This window comes from Rhizophagus irregularis, chromosome 12 (assembly GCF_026210795.1).
Source record: "Rhizophagus irregularis chromosome 12, complete sequence".
Classification (NCBI taxonomy): Eukaryota; Fungi; Glomeromycota; class Glomeromycetes; order Glomerales; family Glomeraceae; genus Rhizophagus; species Rhizophagus irregularis.
In genome coordinates, this window is record NC_089440.1 from 29,121 (window position 1) to 50,995 (window position 21,875).

At 27.7% G+C, this 21,875-nt stretch overlaps 4 protein-coding genes across 4 annotated transcripts; 3 read left to right on the plus strand and 1 right to left on the minus strand.

Moving 5' to 3' along the window:
- Positions 1–3,950: 3,950 nt before the first annotated feature.
- On the plus strand, positions 3,951–5,205 carry OCT59_003620 (uncharacterized protein; the record flags this gene model as incomplete). The annotated part of the gene is made up of 5 exons (XM_066147759.1): positions 3,951–3,980; positions 4,667–4,786; positions 4,852–4,866; positions 5,074–5,090; positions 5,172–5,205. The coding sequence occupies 5 exons, from the start codon at positions 3,951–3,953 to the stop codon at positions 5,203–5,205; spliced, it is 216 nt and encodes a 71-aa protein (XP_065996433.1).
- Positions 5,206–13,276: 8,071 nt separating this feature from the next.
- On the plus strand, positions 13,277–15,030 carry OCT59_003621 (uncharacterized protein; the record flags this gene model as incomplete). Its single annotated transcript, XM_066147760.1, has 2 exons — positions 13,277–13,349; positions 14,738–15,030. The coding sequence occupies 2 exons, from the start codon at positions 13,277–13,279 to the stop codon at positions 15,028–15,030; spliced, it is 366 nt and encodes a 121-aa protein (XP_065996434.1).
- Positions 15,031–19,026: 3,996 nt separating this feature from the next.
- OCT59_003622 (uncharacterized protein) lies at positions 19,027–19,823 on the minus strand (the record flags this gene model as incomplete). Its single annotated transcript, XM_066147761.1, has 2 exons — positions 19,027–19,033; positions 19,102–19,823. The coding sequence occupies 2 exons, from the start codon at positions 19,821–19,823 to the stop codon at positions 19,027–19,029; spliced, it is 729 nt and encodes a 242-aa protein (XP_065996435.1).
- Positions 19,824–20,382: 559 nt separating this feature from the next.
- Positions 20,383–20,820, plus strand: OCT59_003623 (uncharacterized protein; the record flags this gene model as incomplete). The annotated part of the gene is made up of 1 exon (XM_066147762.1): positions 20,383–20,820. One exon carries the CDS (start codon positions 20,383–20,385, stop codon positions 20,818–20,820), a length of 438 nt encoding a protein of 145 aa, XP_065996436.1.
- Positions 20,821–21,875: the final 1,055 nt, after the last annotated feature.

The following is a 21,875-nucleotide window of genomic DNA, read 5'->3' on the forward strand; positions in this document are numbered from 1 at the left end:
AATACTACTATTCAAATTCTTGTAAGTAATTATAGTTTAACATAATGTAGATGGTATGCTTGCTTAAAAAACTCTGATGAATCTAATTAGGCCAACCAACTTGAAGTTTTAAACTAATCCAAAGCTTCAAATTAATCTGAAACTTCATATATAAGCTCTTTTTCCAGAAGTTTATTATTTAATTCATCTTTTTTTGAAAATGTTAAAACCTGTTTTAAGGAAGTTTTTAATTATTTAGAGGTGATAATTCTATTGACTATATGTAATATGTGTGAAACAGTAGCTTGTGAAATTCATTAACTTGCAGGAAAAAAAATTGGAATACTACTATAAAAAATTTTTATTATGGGTACAGTAATTTGAAATATAATACAATTAAGTTAATTAGCAAATGGTTAGATAGTAAAAAAATATTAGCAGTTTAGATAATAATGTGGAGTAGTGGCTATTATATGAGTTAAAGCTTAGTAGACTTAACAAGCAGGCATGTTTTTTTATGCCTTTTCTCTCTTGTAACAACTTGCTATTCTATTATTTTTTACTTTCATTTTTATTTAACCAGCCAGTTCTTTCTTATATATTATTTTACAATAATATAATAAAGAAATTTAGCTTTCATTAATTTATTTAACTTTGTAGATGTAATAATATAAAAATTTGATTTAAATGTAAATAAACTAAATATTAAAAATACTTTAAAAATATAAATTCAAAGTTTTATTTAAATGCCATATTCCAGTAAAAAGATTTTATTCGATTTTCATATAAAAAATGTAATTTATTATAAATTTTTAAAAAGAATTTATGGTCACGTTTCCCATATCATAAATAAAATGCAGATTTATTTATTTAATTATTAACAACACGGGTGTGACATAAATAAATCGTGACTGAAATTTGTGTTCAATTTGTGTTGATAATTCTGGTAAAAAATTATTAATTTTGGCCAAATTTCGTTAAATTTGTTAAATTTGCGTTGAGTTTGTGTTGAATTTGTGTTGCGTAATTTTTTATTTATCACAAGAGGATAATATTTAGTAATTGCATGTACAACGTACAAGATTTTTTTTTATGATTTTTTTAAGAAATGTACGCAAAATATTTAATCAGAATATAATTGTTTTATTTTTAAATATGATATATTGATGATTTTTTTTTTAAAAAAAAAAATTGATTTTTTTAAAATTCAATAGAATGTGTTAATAATAAATTGGTTTATTTTTAAATATAATATATTGATATTTATATTTAAATAACTAAAACATGTACATGATTTTTAATTATTTTTAATTGAAATCAAACTAAGATTTTTTTTTTTAAAAAAAAATTAAAATAAATTAAATGATTTATATTTATATTTAGAATCATAATATTTATATTTAGATAATCTATATCCGCATGAGATTTAATTAATATGTTTAATGATGAAAAGTCTAATAAATTAAATTTTAATTGAAACGAGAAATAAAATCAAACCAAAGAGGTATTGTTCAAATTTTATTTAAAGTGACATTTTACGACTTTCTTTCAAATTTTTACTCATCCCAAAATCAAATTATAAAAATCAAATCTAATCTAATAATGCCTCGCCACACACGTCGTCGTTCCCACTATAACGTCCATTGGAACTGGACTATGATGGACGAACTTGTTGACATACGCCGAGACAGAAACTGCGTCTACCACAATATTAATGGTAGAAGCCGCCAAGATTTTTGAGACTCTGTTGCCAATAGGTTCATATGACTAATATCTATAATTTCTTTAAGAAAGAATTTAAATTCAAATTAACCAATCCATTTAATTGAATCAGAATAAATAGAATATTTCGAACGAGGGTTTCCGGGCAACAGTGCAGCCAAAAGTGGAGGAACCTCGTCAGGGATTACCATGTAAGTAAATAAATAAAATTACATTCATATAAATTAAATGTATTTACCGAATATTCAAACTGATTTTGATATTTAGAACTATGTCCTTTATCGTAATGGTAACCCTGGGCGGCGGCTGTGAACGCGTACCAGCGCAAGATATTATCGCGAATTTAGAACGAGATTTTGGAAGAGGCCGGGTAATTATACTATAATAAAATTTATAATTAATATTTACGTTCATGTTTTAAATTTGATAAATTTGATCAATTTTAGTCACGCATAACGATCGTAGGGCAAGAAGAAACTTACCTACGTATCGTAGAAAAAGATAATTATTTTTATTTTTTTATTATTTATTAAGTGAGTAGCTAGGCCCAGTCTGTACCAAATATCGGCTGGAGACTCACGTTTTTTTTGGGCTGTGACTGATACTGACGTCCACGCCATACAGCCTGGGTACTATTTTATAAAATAGTAGCGAACAAGTATCAAATGTGTATTTTTTTATTAAGTTATAATAAAAATTAGAATTTACTTTAATTTTTAACATAAAAATTGTAAATAATATTAAATTTGTAAATAAAAATAAATTTGCTTTCCCAAACTTAAAAAAAAAGGTGTTTATATAAAAGAAAAGGTGTTTATATTATTTTTGATTATTCAATAGTATCACATGCCTCTTGTATACGTTCTACTGCATATGCAGTTTACAATCTCGTAAATTTTCGAAATATTTCAACCGTAATATTACGCAGGTTTACAGTTTCGTAAATTTTTGAAATATTTTAACCGTAATATTACGCAGGTTTACAGTTTTGTAAATTTTCGAAATATTTCAACCGTAATATTACGCAGGTTTACAGTTTTGTAAATTTTCGAAATATTTCAACCGTAATATTACGCAGGTTTACAGTTTCATAAATTTTCAAAATATTTCAACCATAATATTACGCAGGTTTACAGTTTCGTAAATTTTTGAAATATTTCAACCATAATATTACGCAGGTTTACAGTTTCGTAAATTTTTGAAATATTTCAACCATAATATTACGCAGGTTTACAGTTTCGTAAATTTTTGAAATATTTCAACCGTAATATTACGCAGGTTTACAGTTTCGTAAATTTGCAGAATATTTTGACCGTAATATTGCATAAATCTTACGATATTGAAAACTTACGTAATATTTTAACCGTAATATCACATAAATCTTACGAAATTGTAAACTTACGTAATATTTTGAAATTTTTTGAAATATTATGCCATAAACTTTCGTAAACTTATAAAATCGTAAACTTACGCAATTTTTCGCGCTATAAAATTTCCTGATGAAGATCCCAACTTGAAATGCAATCATAAAGTAATTCAGCAACTAAATTTGCAGTATGAGGAGATGGTGCATACTTTATCTCTAACATTACATCTTTGACCTTAAAATTGGGCGTAATCTATACAGCCGTAATACCAATATATCCATGCTTAGCCCTACTGAACCAAAGGTCTGTGGTAAGAGATACTGTTGCAGCAGTTTCGTTTAGAATATTATTTAAATTTTCATAATTATGTTGATAACTTTTAGCTATCATAGTTTTAATTTTTTGTTCTGCAGGTACTACAAATGAAGGATCAAAATAGGACATTTTTTCTTTATATGCTGAATTTGTAATAGCAGCAAGAGGTTGATCAGTAAGCAACATCCATTTAAGAACTGATTCTTCTCGTTATTTTTGAATATGCTTAGGATGAGGTCAACAAGATTGAGCAAAATCTGTGATTTTTGTATTTCGTAGCTAAATTTAAATATAATTAAAACATTAATAAAAATCTTTAATAAATTTTTAATTGTAGCAAAAAATTTCACCCTTTTTGGAGCATTTTCATTATCTTCATCGATAATTTGATGAATATCTCATAAATGTGCAACAATATTTCCGGTTGAGCTTCCAGTATTTCGATATACTTTACCACATCGATTAGGACCCCGCTTACTTCTAATAGAGGTCTCCGAAAATATAAGGTAAAATTTATATTAAAAAAAAATTTTAGGTCTCTTAATAGATAAAGGTAAAATTATATATATGACAAATAAAGGTCTCCGGATATGTAAGGTAAAGTTAAAATAGGTTTCCGGTTTTATAAGGTAAAATCAAATATAAGTTTACAAATGTTTCGGTAAATAATAAGGTAAAATTGTATATAAAATTTAATATTTACCTTATATATACTAATTTGAAATATTGTACAACAATTATTACAATATTTGGTAATATACGTTTTATAATTTTTTCTCAAAATAAAAAATTTATTCTCTTCTTTATACTTGTAAAAACCATTTTATATTTTTAATTTTATTTGCATTAGCACTATCTTTTTGAAAATTATTACAAAAATTAGCTTTTAAAATATAAAAATTCGTACAGCAATTAGCAACTTCAGAATTTAATTTCAGTACTTTGGTTAAATCAAATCATATTTTACTATCTAAGAAAGTTGTTTAGTAAGGTCGAACTACTTATATTTGAATTTTTATAGCAGTTGGAGTAATATTTATTGCATACGAGCATTTTTTTATTTTAATATTAACTTAAAATTTACGTTTTTTGTTTATTAAATTCGGAGCGTAATTTGGGCATTTTAGTCAAATGAAATCACCTTTTTAAGCTTAAGTAATATTGTTCGGCGAGATCGAAACTACCTGAATATTAATTTTCATAAGAATCAGTTTAATATTTACGGAATACGAGCAATTTTCGCACTTTTAATTTTTTTTTATTTTCCCGATCAGTGATTATAGGGCGTAATTTGGGCACTTTGGTCAAATGAAATCACTTTTTCATGCTTAAGTAAAGTTGTTCGGCAAGGTCGAAAATATTTAGATAAATATTTTCATAGCAGTTGGATTAATACTTATGGGGTACGAGCATTTTTTCATAATAATACCAATTACGAATTTATTTTTTTTAAAAAAAAATTAATTAGATTTTTTTAAAGAAAGTAAGTGAATAATAGTTTCGAAGTAAAGTTAAAGATGTGTGTCTTTAAGATTTTTTTTATAGTATTTTTGTAATTCAAAGTACTTTTTTACTAATAAAAGTTATTTATCTTTAAAGAATAAGAATTAAACGTAAAAATAAAAAATTTTTAAAATTTATTGTAATGATTATAAAATATTTTGTTTATTTAATATTTAAAAAAATTTAGGTCTCTGAAAATCTAAGGTAAAATTTAATATAATTTTAAAAGGTCACTATATATATATGGTAAAATTATGAGATAAGAAAGGTTGGTAAAATTACTAGTAAATCTGAAATTTTGCCCGGAGACCTTTATTAGAAGTAAGCGGGATCCTCATCGATTACCATTTTTATCCAAGATTATACAAGTACGAGTTTGTTCTCCTTTTATATTGTATCCTATTTCAAAGTGATTTTTTGTAAATGATGATTTTTTTTTTATTTACATGATTTCCGCTTATAGAACTCAATAGGGAACTTGTTTCAGTTTCTTTTTTTTTTAATAAAAATTTGAATGATTATTAATTTTATTATTGAAAAAAAATTCTTAATTTAAGCTTATTTAGATACCTTTATCTTTTTCTGAAAGGTTTTGTTTAATTATGTCAATATTAAAATCATCACTTTGAATATAGTTAAAATCATCTATTTTATTTTTAATATTTTGTATTTTATTTATTAGAGTAATTACATTTCAAAGAAATTTGAGAAAAAAAATTCAGTATTAGTAAAGAAGGAAATAAAAAGGGGTTGTATAACCGCCCCATTTCATGAAATTTTTTTATAAACGATAAAATGGAAAACTTCAGGAAAAAATCAAACATTGAACATCCGGATGGTCATCCAGATGATAGTCATCCAGATTATTTAACAGATCATCCTTTTAAAACTCTTTTAAAATTATAGGATGCAGATATCCGAATTTAATCTGGATTGAAAATCTATCCGGATTAAACGGATTTAGGATCAGATCACTACCAGCAACCTTAAATGCAATACAAGAAGTCAGAAGATGTAAGCAAATAGAAGAAAAAGATGATGCAGAAAATATGTTACAAGATTTGTATAACCTTCAAAAGGAAGATCCAGGTTAGGTAATTGAAACATGTATAATTGGAAATGATTTTCATTTAGAAAGTGTTCTATGGATGTTGCCATAACAAGTTCAACTTTGAATGACATTTCATGATGTGGTTATTACAGATGATACCTATAAAACAAATTGATATGATATGGCATTATCATTATTTATGATTAGAGTAGGACCCGAACAATATATATATAGGTCAGATAAAAAATTCAAAATTTACTAAGGTCAATAAGCAAATATTTTTCATGTCTGCTAAGCAAACTTTTATCTAACCCATAAATTTTTTACACTGCTAAGCAATTTATTTTATGACATATATATATTTATATATAATTTTTTTATAAAATATATATATAAAAAAAACTAAAAAAACAAAAATTTTTGAAATAATGTATGGATAAAGCTATTATTATTTTTTTTTAATATTACAACTTATAAATGTTTCTTATTAATATTTCGTATATCTGTTCTGTGACTTCAGAGTGTAATTTAGGCACTATGGTCAAAGGAAACATCCAAAACCTTCTTAAGTAAGTTGTTCAGCAGGTTCAAATCTACTTACATATAAATTTATATCATGATTGAATAGATATTTATGGATTTATTCATGTTTGTTGTAACGCCACCAATACGCGGAATTTTTATTTTTAAAATTTACTGTAAAATTTGTCAAAAAAAATATTTTTAAAAAATTTTCTAAGTAAAAATGAAATAACTTTTATTGATTATTACAAAAATTATAGTGTAAAATTATAAAAAAACAGAAAAACACTTATTTTTCCCTTCCCACCCACCCGTTGCTCTTATTTTTAATATATAATTTTTTACTGTTACATGGACACGTATATGATTTATAATTCTAATGTTATGCAGACGCGTATTTATTTCATCAAAAACACATTACACAATCACATCTAAAAATGGTTCCTGTATTACGTATACAATTAACTTATTCTTTGTATTAAAAATAGTAAATTTTTTTTACACAAACATGTTTATAACTTTGTTTACATATTTTATTAGATTTTTTTAATGTAAAAAATGTAAATATATATTATATTATATATATACAGTGACACCTCTATAAGTGCACCCTCTATAAGTGCACGCACTATATAAATTCTCTTTAAGTGCACGGTGGACCTGATCCCAACTTATAAGAGCTCTTAATATTTTACTCTCTATAAATGCACACCCTCTCTAAGTGCACATTCTACTATTTTTTTACTATGGTCCCAAGGGGGTGCACTTAGAGAGGTGTCACTGTATATTAAAAAAATCTATCCTGCTACGCAAATATATATCTGACTATTAATAATTTAATACTCTGCTACGCATAATTATATCTGACTATTTAAAAATTATGTTATCAAATAAGCAATAATAAATCTCACATAGGAAAAATTTTTATATGTTGGTTAAGCAAACTCAAAACCTACCTTTATATATATTGTTCGGGATCCTATTAGAGTTCCGAATAGGTCAAGTCAGGTCAGGTTAATTGATAAATCTGATCTAAAATTTTTTTTCAGGTCAGGTCAGGTTATATCAAGTTATCTGTTTGACTAGGATCCCGCTTACTTCTAATAAAGGTCTCCAGGCAAAATTTCAGATTTACTAGTAATTTTACCAACCTTTCTTATCTCATAATTTTACCATATATATATAGTGACCTTTTAAAATTATATTAAATTTACCTTAGATTTTCAGAGACCTAAATTTTTTTAAATATTAAATAAACAAAATATTTTATAATCATTACAATAAATTTTAAAAATTTTTTATTTTTACTAAGTTTAATTCTTATTCTTTAAAGATAAATAACTTTTATTAGTAAAAAAAGTACTTTGAATTACAAAAATACTATAAAAAAAATCTTAAAGACACACATCTTTAACTTTACTTCGAAACTATTATTCACTTACTTTCTTTAAAAAAATCTAATTAATTTTTTTTAAAAAAAAATAAATTCGTAATTGGTATTATTATGAAAAAATGCTCGTACCCCATAAGTATTAATCCAACTGCTATGAAAATATTTATCTAAATATTTTCTCGACCTTGCCGAACAACTTTACTTAAGCATGAAAAAGTGATTTCATTTGACCAAAGTGCCCAAATTACGCCCTATAATCACTGATCGGGAAAATAAAAAAAAATTAAAAGTGCGAAAATTGCTCGTATTCCGTAAATATTAAACTGATTCTTATGAAAATTAATATTCAGGTAGTTTCGATCTCGCCGAACAATATTACTTAAGCTTAAAAAGGTGATTTCATTTGACTAAAATGCCCAAATTACGCTCCGAATTTAATAAACAAAAAACGTAAATTTTAAGTTAATATTAAAATAAAAAAATGCTCGTATGCAATAAATATTACTCCAACTGCTATAAAAATTCAAATATAAGTAGTTCGACCTTACTAAACAACTTTCTTAGATAGTAAAATATGATTTGATTTAACCAAAGTACTGAAATTAAATTCTGAAGTTGCTAATTGCTGTACGAATTTTTATATTTTAAAAGCTAATTTTTGTAATAATTTTCAAAAAGATAGTGCTAATGCAAATAAAATTAAAAATATAAAATGGTTTTTACAAGTATAAAGAAGAGAATAAATTTTTTATTTTGAGAAAAAATTATAAAACGTATATTACCAAATATTGTAATAATTGTTGTACAATATTTCAAATTAGTATATATAAGGTAAATATTAAATTTTATATACAATTTTACCTTATTATTTACCGAAACATTTGTAAACTTATATTTGATTTTACCTTATAAAACCGGAAACCTATTTTAACTTTACCTTACATATCTGGAGACCTTTATTTGTCATATATATAATTTTACCTTTATCTATTAAGAGACCTAAAATTTTTTTTTAATATAAATTTTACCTTATATTTTCGGAGACCTCTATTAGAAGTAAGCGGGATCCTGTTTGACCTGACCTGAACTGAAACCTGAAAATTTTCGGGATTTTTATTAAAATATCAAAAAAAAATGATGCAAAACATTTTTTTTTGAAAATATTGCAATTCACTTTTTTATATTAAAATCGTAAAAAGAATTGACCCATGAAAGAACAACCCATGAAAATGAAACAACCCATGTAAAAAGAATTGATCTACATAAAAAGAATTTAAAAAGGTGAATCGCAATACCGCAACTAGCTTTTTTTATATAAAATCCATATAAAAAAAGTGAATTCCGATACCACAATTCACTTTTTTTTATATAAAATTAATATAAAAAAGTGAATTCCAATACCGCAATTCACTTTTTTTTATATAAAATCAATATAAAAAGTGAATTCCAATACCGCAATTCACTTTTTTTTATATAAAATCAATATAAAAAGTGAATTCCAATACCGCAATTCACTTTTTTTTATATAAAATCAATATAAAAAGTGAATTCCAATACCGCAATTCACTTTTTTTTATATAAAATCAATATAAAAAGTGAATTCCAATACCGCAATTCACTTTTTTTTATATAAAATCAATATAAAAAAGTGAATTCTGATACCAAAATTCACTTTTATTATATAAAATTAATATAAAAAAGTAAATTCCAATATCGCAACTTACTTTTATTATATAAAATCAATATAAAAAGTTAATTATAATATCATCACTTATATTATATAAAATCATAATTTCAGGTTAACAGATCATTCAGGTTATATTGATGCTGAATTGCAATTGCTAAACCTGACCTGATAAATTCAGGTCAACCTGTCAGGTTACCTGAATTTGGTTAACCTGTTCAGTACTCTATTTATGATAATTGACAACCATAATCAAACTCGTATTGTAGCTCAAGCTTTGATAGAAGATAAAACTGACTTAACTTTTCAATAGATTTTTAATTGTATATTACGTGCAACTAATTTTTCATTTTCAAAAGTCATTTTTACAGATGAAGATTTGGCAATGGCTGCAGCCAGTGTTGTGGTAGTACGATATAGTATAAGAAAATTCTAGTACGTGGTACAATACTAGGACTAGTACTACTGTCTTTAGTACAAGTAATGTTCGTACATTTCAAAGTGGTAGTACACTTGTACGAATCAAATTTAGTACAAAATTAGTACATTTCGTACAATCTTTTTTTTGTATAACGAAACGCGTAAAAAAAAATTTCATTTAGTCTCCGCTATAATTTCTACAAAATAAAGCTTTTTAACATAAAGTTTTTTTTACAATCTCTTTACAATGGTACAAAGCTTAAAAAAATATATTATTTCAACAAACTTAAAAAGTGGTGCTACTAATAAAATATGCTATTGTAGAGCGTGTTTTAGTAAGCTTGGTGAAAATCATCCCGAATTAAAAAAAATAGTAGACAAGACTGACAGAATTTTAAACCATTTCAAAAACTGTCAAAACTTTCAGTCTTTATATAATCAACAGGAAAAAGATGAAGTATTTTCAGTTAATAAACAAAAAAGTACAGTTTTGGGTAAAAGAATATGTAAGTAGTTTCTTATATAAATAGATATAAGATATGTTTCATTATTACTATAAAATTAACATTTAACACATCTTTTTCAATAGTAGATGATTTTGATCCAACTTTAGATTCAATAGTTGAACGAAGAGAATCATTTTCTTCACACTCTTCATTGACATCTTTACCTTCTCAATGGTCAAATTATGGCCCCATGGAGTCATTTATTACACGATCTCTTTCAAGTGCAGATAAAATAAAATTTCATATGCATCTATTACAAGTTACTATTTCTTGTGGATTTTCACTGTCTTGGATAAATAATCCAGAGGTAATTGAATTATTTAAATTTCTTAATCCACAAATTAAATTGCCAGATCGAAAAACCCTATCAAATGAAATTTTAGATGAGGCTGTTAAAGAATTTGATATTAAGATGTTAGAGAAATTAGTATTAGATAGAGTAGGAATTACCCTTTCTTTTGATGGTTGGACAAATGTTCGTGAACAAGAATTAATGGGGACGGTACTCACATCATCTGATGGACAACCATATGTATGGAAAGCTTCTGACATAAGTAGCGAGAGAGTAACAAATATTGAAGTTAGATTAAAAGTAGAGGAAATGATATCACAATTAGATGAACTCAAAATACCTCTTTTAGCTGTTGTAACAGATAGTGCGCCTGCTTATAATGCAGCAAGGTAAATAAATTGATAAATTACTATTTATTTTAATAATTATTGTTTTAATAATTTAATTAATCATGTTATTCATATATTTTATTAATAGAAAAAGACTTCAAGTTCAATATCGAAATACAGTTTTTTTACCTTGCTATGCACACTAAATTAATTTGTGCGTTGGTGAAGTTTTTAAAGTTTCGTCTGAACTTAAAACTACATCACAACAGGCTTTAAAACTTGCAGTTTATTTTAAAAATGCAAATAATAAATATTTTATTGGAAAACTCCGAAATATTCAAACAGAAATATATGGAAAATGTATCCAACCTGTGGTTCCCGGTGATACAAGATGGAATAGTTACTTTAATTGCTGTAAAAGTATAATTGCTACCAAAAATGCTTTACGGGTAAAATTATTTTCTTATTTAATTTTTGTAATTACACTACTATAATTGATTTAATTTACTTTTATATTATTAGTCTTTAGCTACAAAATTTGAACCTTCAACTTCTACAAATAAAAGACGACCAACAGATCCATTAACAATTCCATGTGAAATTTATAATATAATTATGAATGGACATTTTTGGGAGTCACTAATAAAATTAGAACAACTTCTACTTCCTTATTGCGCCATTCTTAATATTCTACAAACTGATAAGGCACGATTGTTTGAAGTTTTGCATGGATTTGCCTATATTTATCAGTTTTGGCAAAAATATCCAGATAATAATATGGCAAACGGAATTCTAATCCGATTACAAAAAAGATGGGAGTTATGGGAACAGCCCCTTCTCATTCTCTCTTGGCTTCTCCATCCGGCTTATAGATCAAATTATTTTACATTACCATCAAGATCACAAATCAGCTATTTACATATCGGCAAATGGCTAGTTTATTATTATAAAGCTTGGACTGGAAAAGATCCTATATCTATCCTTAAAGAATTTGATGACTTTTCGCAAGGAACTAAATATCCTTTTGATGATGCATCTATTAGCCAATTTAAAAATGATATTCATAGATATTGGTGTTGGGTTCGAAGTGCTTATCCGGAAATTGGAACTGTTGCGGCACGTATTTTTGGAATCTGTGTCAATGCCGCATCAGTTGAACGATTATGGAGTAGTATGGGTTTCCTCCATACAAAAGCTAGAAATCGATTGAAGGTAATTAAATAATTCCATATGACAGGTTTAGTTTATTCTAAATACGTGTTGTAATTGATTTTTAGTTCAATATTAATACGCAAATACAAGATTTTATATTTTATTAGAGTGGCTTAGATTTTCATAATATTAACATGTGATAGCGTTACACCTGATCTACTTGATAATACCTTGCCGATATGCTATATTTTTTTATATTATTAAATCATAATTTATTATTTATAGTTTTCTCGGGTATTAAATATGGCAAAATTGCGGGCTGATATTACTTACAAAACGGCGCAACAAGAATCAGGTATTATTAAAATCAACTACAGCTAAATATTAATTTAACAACATATAAATTTAGATAATTTGGACGAACAAAATAAGGAAAATGATTCTAATATTAATAATAGAGATGAATTAAATCATACAGAAAGTGAAGAAAGTGATGATGATGATAATGACGATACTAATATAGAAGAACAATTTCAAAATCAAATAAACCAAATAGGTGGTGATGATGATGACGAACTTGATATAGATGATATAAATGTCGAAAATATTGAACATCCAGCACAAAATAAAGATGCAAAATGGAGACTAGATACAATGTTTAAAGATAATTTGCATTGTCCATTTTAAAGATTAGTAGAGGTGTATATAAATAATATAATATATTCAATTGTTAAATTTACATAATCTGTATATACTATATAGTTTGTACGAAATAAATTTTAGTACAAGTACTAGTACTTAGTACAGCCAATAAAAATCAATAAAAATAATATGATGTCATATTTACTATGTACTAATGTCCGAATTTTTAAAAGTACAGTGCAGTATTAGTATTGTACTAGTATAGTACTAGTACAGTACTAGTACAATTCCCAACACTGGCTGCAGCCATCAAAGCAAAATTGCCTGATACTCACCATTGTATCTGCCTTTTCCATATGAATTAAAATTTTATAAAGCAGTCAAAAGAAAAACTTCATGATGAATTTACTTCTTGCCATCAATTGTTTATTAAAACTCGAAATAGTTCATGTATTGAAGATTTTGAAAGAAAGTGGCAACAGTTGATAACTAATTACTCTGCTGCTAAATCTTATCTGCAAAATAAATTATATCCAATACGATTTTTCTGAGTATATTGTTATACATAAACCCAATTTACAGCTGGTATTACAACAATTCAAAGAGCTGAATCTGAAAATAATACCATTAAATTAGAAGGACTTTATACAGCTTCATTAGTTTATCTTACTCAGCAAATCCATATGAGATTGGAAAAGGAAAGACAGTATGCTGAATTTGAAGATCAAAAAACTTGAAATATTATGACTAGCATACCACATATTGATAAAAAATTCTTTGGATCTATTATTTAAATATTAAAAGAATTTCTTACACCAAATATACTACTAATAATTGCAAAAAAAGAAATTTCTGAAAGTATTTTATATGAAGCAATTCAAATTAGTTTGAATTTAAATTCAGATATCTTGGTAAATTAAACTAAAACTAATAATAATACGCCAAAGTATGGTAAGGGGGTGCATTATTAGTAGTGAATTAGCATTGAAAAAGGGGTTATTTAGGGTTAAGTAAGGGAGTGCGGCATAGTGAATTTGCGTTAAAAAAGGAGTTATTTAGGATTAGGATAAGGGAGTGTATTATTCGTAGTGAATTAACGTTGAAAAAGGGTTATTTAGGGTTAAGTAAAGGAGTGCAGCATAGTGAATTTGCGTTAAAAAGGAGTTATTTAGGATTAGTGTAAGGGAATGCAGTGTAAAATTAACATACTATATAGATTTGAATGGGATATTTGAGTGTTATTAAACTTTATTTATTATTTTCTTTTGTAGGATTTTGAATATACATCTCAAGATGATTGAAAACAAATATGATTACAAAAAGGCATTACTCAAAGACTTAATGAAAAATATACCAAATTCCTTTATTATTGAAGTATGGTGAGTATAACCATCAATTGGTGTACAACTATAGCTCACACAATACGTTATACTTTTACAAGATGAAAGTCACATATGCATATACTTAAATTGATCAATAAAGGAATTATTTGTCATCATTTTATTAGAATTCTTACAAAAAGTACGTCAGCATTTTTTAATATTTTATTGATTCCATCAAGATGGTATAATGATCAAGTTGCACAATTATCTGAAAATGAAATACATGTTTTACCATCAATTCAATTATTTAATACTTCTCAAAGTGTACCAACTCATTCAAATCTTAATTTGAAATATTCTTATCCAGATATCATACATGGAGGAAATATTTTTACACCAGAACTAAAGGAAAATATAACTGATTGTTAAAAATATGCAAAAGCTTGTGGATTACAAATAAAAGCATATAATCTTTCTAAACAATTAGGTCAAGAATCAGAGTATATTAATCTACTTAATAATTTCATATTTTCTATAGAAGTTAATTTGAGTGAAATGAATGATAAGGAAAATACAGATGATTTTCAAAGAAAAATTTCAAATCCAATCTATGTAAAACCTTGTAGAAGACCACCTCAAAAGAGATATAAAAGTTCTTTGGAACAGCAATGTATTAATCATACAAATGCTGAACTTTGTACATCTTTAGGAAATGCATGTCAAAATGTTGATTATTCTTTATCTGATAAATTTTCTGAAAGTAGTGGGTTGAATAATTCTAAACAGATAAAAAAATGCAGAAGATGTAAGCAATATATATGCAATGTATAATAGGTGTTGAAATCCCCCAATTCCCTCTGTCATCAATTTACAGAGTTGCCACATCGAACAGGTGTTCTCATGGTTGAACAAACAAATAATCGAACGAACGAACAAATAAACGAACAAGCAAATAATCAACGGCATAATTAACAAACAACATAATCAACGAACAACATACAACAACATATCATAACAACATTCTTGGTTCACAACATAAATAGCGTTAGTAATATAAAACGTTGAACGATATAAAATAAATTTAACTTCTCTGAATTTTCCCCAAATTATATCCACTTTTACCTTTAATTTCAAACTTCGATAACTCTCGCTACGAATCATTACTTTTCAAAAGTGTATATTTAATTCATCTTAAAATCTTCATTTTATTCAATTAAAATTAATTAAGCAAACATTAATTAAAGTTTAGGGCGAACCTATTACCTTTAATTAATATTAAACTTTACTAAAAAATAATTAAATGAAACTTATATTTTTATTGAGTTTTGTGGATGAGAACTATGGAATTACTTTGAATTCTGCTCTCTATTTATACAAATTTTATGCTACTTTCTATTTTATCTATATATTATCTTTGAACTATCTTTCTAATATGCTATCTATATTTTAAATACGCTATCTTTTAATATGCTATCTTTTATATATGTTCTTTTTAATATGTTATCTTTTATGTTCTATCTTTATACTATCTTTTTATATTATCTTTTATATTATTTTATGTTCTTTAATCTTTCTGACATTATTTTATATGTTCTTTCAATTCGCTTTATGTGTTTTGCTTATAATCTATCTTTTGTGGCTTATAATTATTCTTTCTAATCGTTCTTATTGTTAAAGATTGCTAAGCCGCAATTGATCGACTCTAATTATTCTATTGGTTCTTTGTTAATCATTCGATAAATATTACATCATGTAGATCATTACTCTTCCTAAATGTTTATCCTTTTTGGCTAATTATTTATCCATCTACGTCAATTCATAATTAATTTGTTCGTTTTTAATATTTGGCAATTACATTTGGTGATTGAATTTTATCATCTTTTCATGCTTGATATTCGACCGTTTACATTATCCCCCCCTTCGCTATTTGTGACTTCACAAATAACTTTAATAGAATTGAACTCGTGTTTTACACTAGTCGAAATAGGAATATTCGACCTCTAAAAAATTCAGCCTAAATTCGGCCAATTTTAAAAAAAATCGACCTAAATTAGTAATGATATACAATTCAATCTATATTCGACTCTGATTCGATCCTGCAGAATGATGGTCGAAATGCGTATAATAAAATTAAACTATATTCAACCTAACAGAATAATGGTCAAACTATAACTTTTTTTTTACAAAAAATATAAAAAATAATGGCCGAATTGCATGCTTTTTTTATTCACTTTTCTAGATAAAATAGCGGTTATACTATATTAATAATACTAAATATAATAAAAAAATAATTTGTTAAAAAATGTTTTGAAATTCAAATTGGTGTAAATACCAGTTCGAATGTTATATTAAATCAACGCAAATGGAACTTTCTATTTATAGGAATAACGGCTAAATATTCCCTGGCATTAGATCGATCCGATTTTTTGTATTTTACAAGTATAAACCAACCTAAAATGTTGTGTATCGGGATTATATTGTCTCTACTGCTTGGGTAGAAACTATCTTCCCATAATTTGACGTTGCAAGTTTTGACATCATCGTCAATACTGAAATGGAATCGAGATGTCAAATTTGCCAGTTTGTACCATTTGATGTAAGCCAATTTGTGTGTCAAATTACGGGAAGATAAATGAACGCTATGTTCGAAAAAAAATTGGATTTGACCTAGGTAAATATCAACGCTATTCCCATCACGATTAATAAATTTAGCTAAGACGAATGAGCTCTTAATATGTCGTGTTGCAGCAGCAAATCCAAAAGTTTCTGCACAGATTTGACATCTTCCATATCGATTCGCTCTGTTGATAATGATCGTTGAATTGGGTAAATTTTCCGTGAACAGTTTTCTGAATATAGAATCTACATATGTATCCTCGTAATATTCGATAAGTAAATCGTAGATTTGTTCCTCAAGATGAATATCTTTGGATTGCGGTGCTAAAAATTTACCCGGAAATTCCTCGCAACCAGTAATTGGTGACTCCGATATATTTCTGGAATTCATCAAAAATCGATACATTTCATCTGTTAGAAATTCGGAAAGAAAACTGACAGAAGGTCGTTTATCGAGTAATTCGAGTCCTATTACTTCTGAACTTGAACTATTAATAATATCATTTATTTGCGCTTCGGTCATCAATCGACGCATTAATTCAGATTCGATTTGGCGGTGGCTATTAGGCAAAGATCCTAATAAATAATTTATTATTAATCTTTGCTAAATAAAATAATATAATTCGAAAAATCGACACAATTAAATTTGAATTACCTAATAAGCCATTCATTCGTTCAAAGCTAAAGCACCAGAACGAATACAGAGGTCCGTAATCGTAAGAGCACTTGCATAGATGTAATGATAGGTGGAGGTTTGGCGTTATTTTTTCTTCGCCATAGCATTCTTCGATCAATTTAATTATCTTTATCAAAAGTTCATGGGCTTCTTTCATATCGTTAATCTCCACAATTCGTCTAACCAAAATCATACAAACTCTTACAAAATACGTAAGAATTTTGCGATCTTTACCTGGAAGATGATTCCATAAAGCAACAGTGGCATATATTAGGAAAAAGTTGCGCCATTGGTCAGCGGTAAAGTTAGAAAACCCTTCACCACAATGGATTTTACCAGGAATTCGTCCCAAATCTGATGGTACTTTAAATTCGTCCATTTTCTTTTGAATTGATTGAAGATCTTTTTCTGTTAATACACCTTCGTCAATCTATATTCGTTTTGTTATCCATTTAGCGATTCCTAGAAAAAGGCAATGCATCGGATCTAAAACAACAAAACGAATTGGATCAAAATACGGCAGTCTTAATATTTCAGACCACCTTACGCCATTCTTCTTGACGAATCTCTCTCTTTCTGCGTTAGATTTGCATCGTCGCCATTCTAAAGCCTTTTGACGATGCTCGACTGGATCTTTCATGATAAACCAGTCGCTCATATCCGCCATACCACCAAAATTGCGATTATTGGCCCTTTTTTCGCATCGATAGCATGATGCAAGGGCAGAGATGTGCCCGCATAATTTTCGAGCTCCAGGAATATCGCACGAAGCAATTATTAATGCTGCTCGAATATTTTTGCCATTTGGACATTCATAAGTGCGATTAAGAATCACGCCTTCCCAAAGTGATTCTAATTCCGTGATTATTGGTGAAAGGTAATGATTTACTCTATGTAATTTAACCTCATTAGGCCCTGGTAATATGCCGAGTATAAGCATATTTTCAGGCTTAAATCGAACATCCCGAGATAGATTACATATTATTGCATATATTACACCTGTACTGTAAATCGTTCCTTCGTACGGCTGGAACCAATCCAAATTTATCATTAATCCTAGATGAGTATCAGCCTTGTCCGGTCAGAAAAAGTTATTTGACCCTTGTTTGTTTGATTCCTTAAGATTTTGCCAAATTTGCCCGTCGTATATGTCTGATAAAACATTATCAATTACTGAACGACGAGTCTAATGCCGCAATAATTCTTCAAATCCTGGTTGCTTGAACATACTAGAAAGCTGCTGTTGTATACTCGAGACTGGATAAATTAATTCAGGAACAATTGATATACTATTATTTAAAGAAATTTTCTTTCCTAAAGGAGTTTGACATTGCTTTAATCTCTTTGTGGCCGAATTTGGAAATTCGACATGGCTGCATTTCATAATAGTATTATCATCATTTGATATTATATCCTCTTTTTTGTATAATTTGTGGCATTTTTGGCAAGCTGCAAATTGCGTAAATCGATCGATAAGTCCTAACGCTTTTCTTAACATATATAATGAATTTGGAAATGATTCGGGATTGATATTTTTACACACTTTCAATATTATTTTAATAAATTGTATTAATTCTTCAATTGCGGTATTTGGTATGTTATGACTCGACCTGAACTTCATAATCCATATCAAAATCCCCTTAATTAGTTCATCTGTTGGTAATTCTGAAATATTCGGTGTGTCTGAAATATCTGGTATGTCGAACATAGGATGAGAATAATTCTCAAAATTACTTGAAAATTCGTTATCATCATTATTAGGAGAATCTTCTTGTGCCGAAGATTCACTAGTGTAGATATCATCCGTGTCATATTTAGTTGATTCAGCGACTTGCTCAACTTCAGTAATATGACGAAGTGTGCCTGGTTTTGACCTTTTTTTACGTGGAAGAAATACATATTGTTGTTCCTCATACGTATCATTATCAGAATATGTATCAATAGATATTGTCGTATCTTGTGGTTCTACTAACGGTATTGTCATATCTTGTGGTTCTACTAATGGTATTGTCGTATCTTGTGGTTCTACTAACGATATTGTCGTATTTTGTGGTTCTTCTAATGATATTGTCAAATCAATCAGTTCTACTAACTCTTGAGACGTTGGAGCCTTATCGGAATTTAATGGTTCTAAAGAATTCATTTGCTCGTGTCTCTCCTTTGTGCGCGGATCAATCATTTTCCCATTACAATTGCTGCAATAGCACAGAACCTTCGATCTTGGTTTTCTGGTCGTAAATTCGGCATAAGTTCGTTCAGAGGTTGAAGAACTCGGATTATTATATTCGTCCAAGATATTAGCAGCAATGCGTTTACTTCTCCCTTTATTCATTTTTTGATAAAAGTCAGATATGATAAAGTTGTAATATGTTTTTACGTTGAATAAAATTGTAATTATTAATATCAAATTTTTAGTGATATCGAATTTTTAGTAATATTATGATTTTTTATATTCCGTTTTTAAAGTGATATTGATGGTATAATTAAAAAAACCATACGAAAATTGGACGAAATAGACAAAAAATTGAACGAAAATTGAATAAGTATAGGAATTTAAAAATAAAACATACGTATCACCATACTATTTAATTTGATTTAACAGTTTCATTAATTGAAAGTCTAATTTGATGCGAAAGTTTAAGTCTGATTGATGAAAAAGTTTAAGTCTGATTTGATCTGTTTAATTAATTGAAAGTCTAATTTGATGCGAAAGTTTAAGTGTAATTGATCGTTGATTGTTGAGAGTCTAATTTGATACAAATGTTTAAGTGTAATTGATCGTTGATTGTTGAGAGTCTAATTTGATAGTAAAAAATAGATATAAAAGGTGGACCAATTTTCTCGTCCGTACAAAAAATCTCTTTCTTTTTTTTTGAAAAAAAAAACCAATAATGACTCGTAAGAAACCATCAAAACCAAATACTCCTCCATCAAATATTGCTGAGTTGTCAACACCAGCACCACAAAATATTGCCACTTCGTCAACACCAACACCTCCAAATATTGCCACTTCAACACTGGCATTACGATCGTCAGCATCAGCATCACGAAATATTGCCACTTCGTCAACATCAACACCACAAAATATTGCTTCTTCAACAGCAACACCTCCAAATATTGCCACTTCGTCAACACCAACACCTCCAAATATTGCCACTTCAACACCGGCATCACGATCGTCAGCATCAGCATCACAAAATATTGCCACTTCAACACCGGCATCACGATCGTCAACATCAGCATCACGAAATATTACCACTTCGTCAACACTAACAACACAAAATATTGCTTCTTCAACAGCAACAGCTCCAAATATTGCCACTTCGTAAATACCAACACCTCCAAATATTGCCACTTCAACACCGGCATCACAATCGTCAGCATCAGCATCACGAAATATTGCTTCTTCAACACGTAATATTACCACTTCGTCAATACTAACATCACAAAATACTAATACTACAGTTTCTTCATATCCCTTTAAACTCGTTATTCCGCCAGATATTTCAGCCTCAATAGGTCGAACTCAATCTCAATCTCAACGAAATTTAATGGCTTCGGATATTATTAAAAAATATCCTAATATTAATGTACCAAAAAGTTATCGTTCACATCACGAAGAAGGAGCACCAAGAAGTGATCGACCAAGTAATGAAGAAGCGGTGTAACCCGAGAAATCAGGATGATCACGTGAGCGGATGAATAAAAGACCGAATGGAACAAGGATAAATAATTAACCGATAAAATAATATTTATAGTTTAGTTTAGTTTAGTCACAAGATAGTCATATGATAATATATCTTTATTTTCTTATTGTTCTTAAATTTTTATTAGTAGAAAAGTTAGAAGTGGTAGAAATAGTTTTCTTAAAAATGTATAAATATAGGTGGGATTCGTTAGGAATTCCGCAGTCAGTTTTGACTCAAATTTAATAAAATAAATATTAATTATTAAAAGTTATCTTGAATATGCTCATCATTTGTACGCTTGAGAATTAATTAATATTATTATTAAGTCCAGAAAAGTAAAGTAAGAGGAGTTATTCTCGTTTTATTGTATGAAATATAAGAAGTTAGGAAAACTCTCGCAGTTTATAAGAAATAAGATGGTAATATTTGAAAGAATAAATATTACAGGCAGCATAATATTTTGGGAATATTATGAATGAGCAGTAGTATTGAGAATAAATACTACGGATATATGAGAAAGAAAGCGAGAAGTTAAAAGAAAAACAAAATCTAAACCAAGCAAAGTAACGAGAAATAAGTTAAATGAGAAAGATGTGTTTATCCACGGGTGGCAGACGTGGGTGACAATTTGGTGCATGCTCCGAGAAAGGAAATGATCAATGAATAAAAGAAATGGAATATGATCATTCTGACTA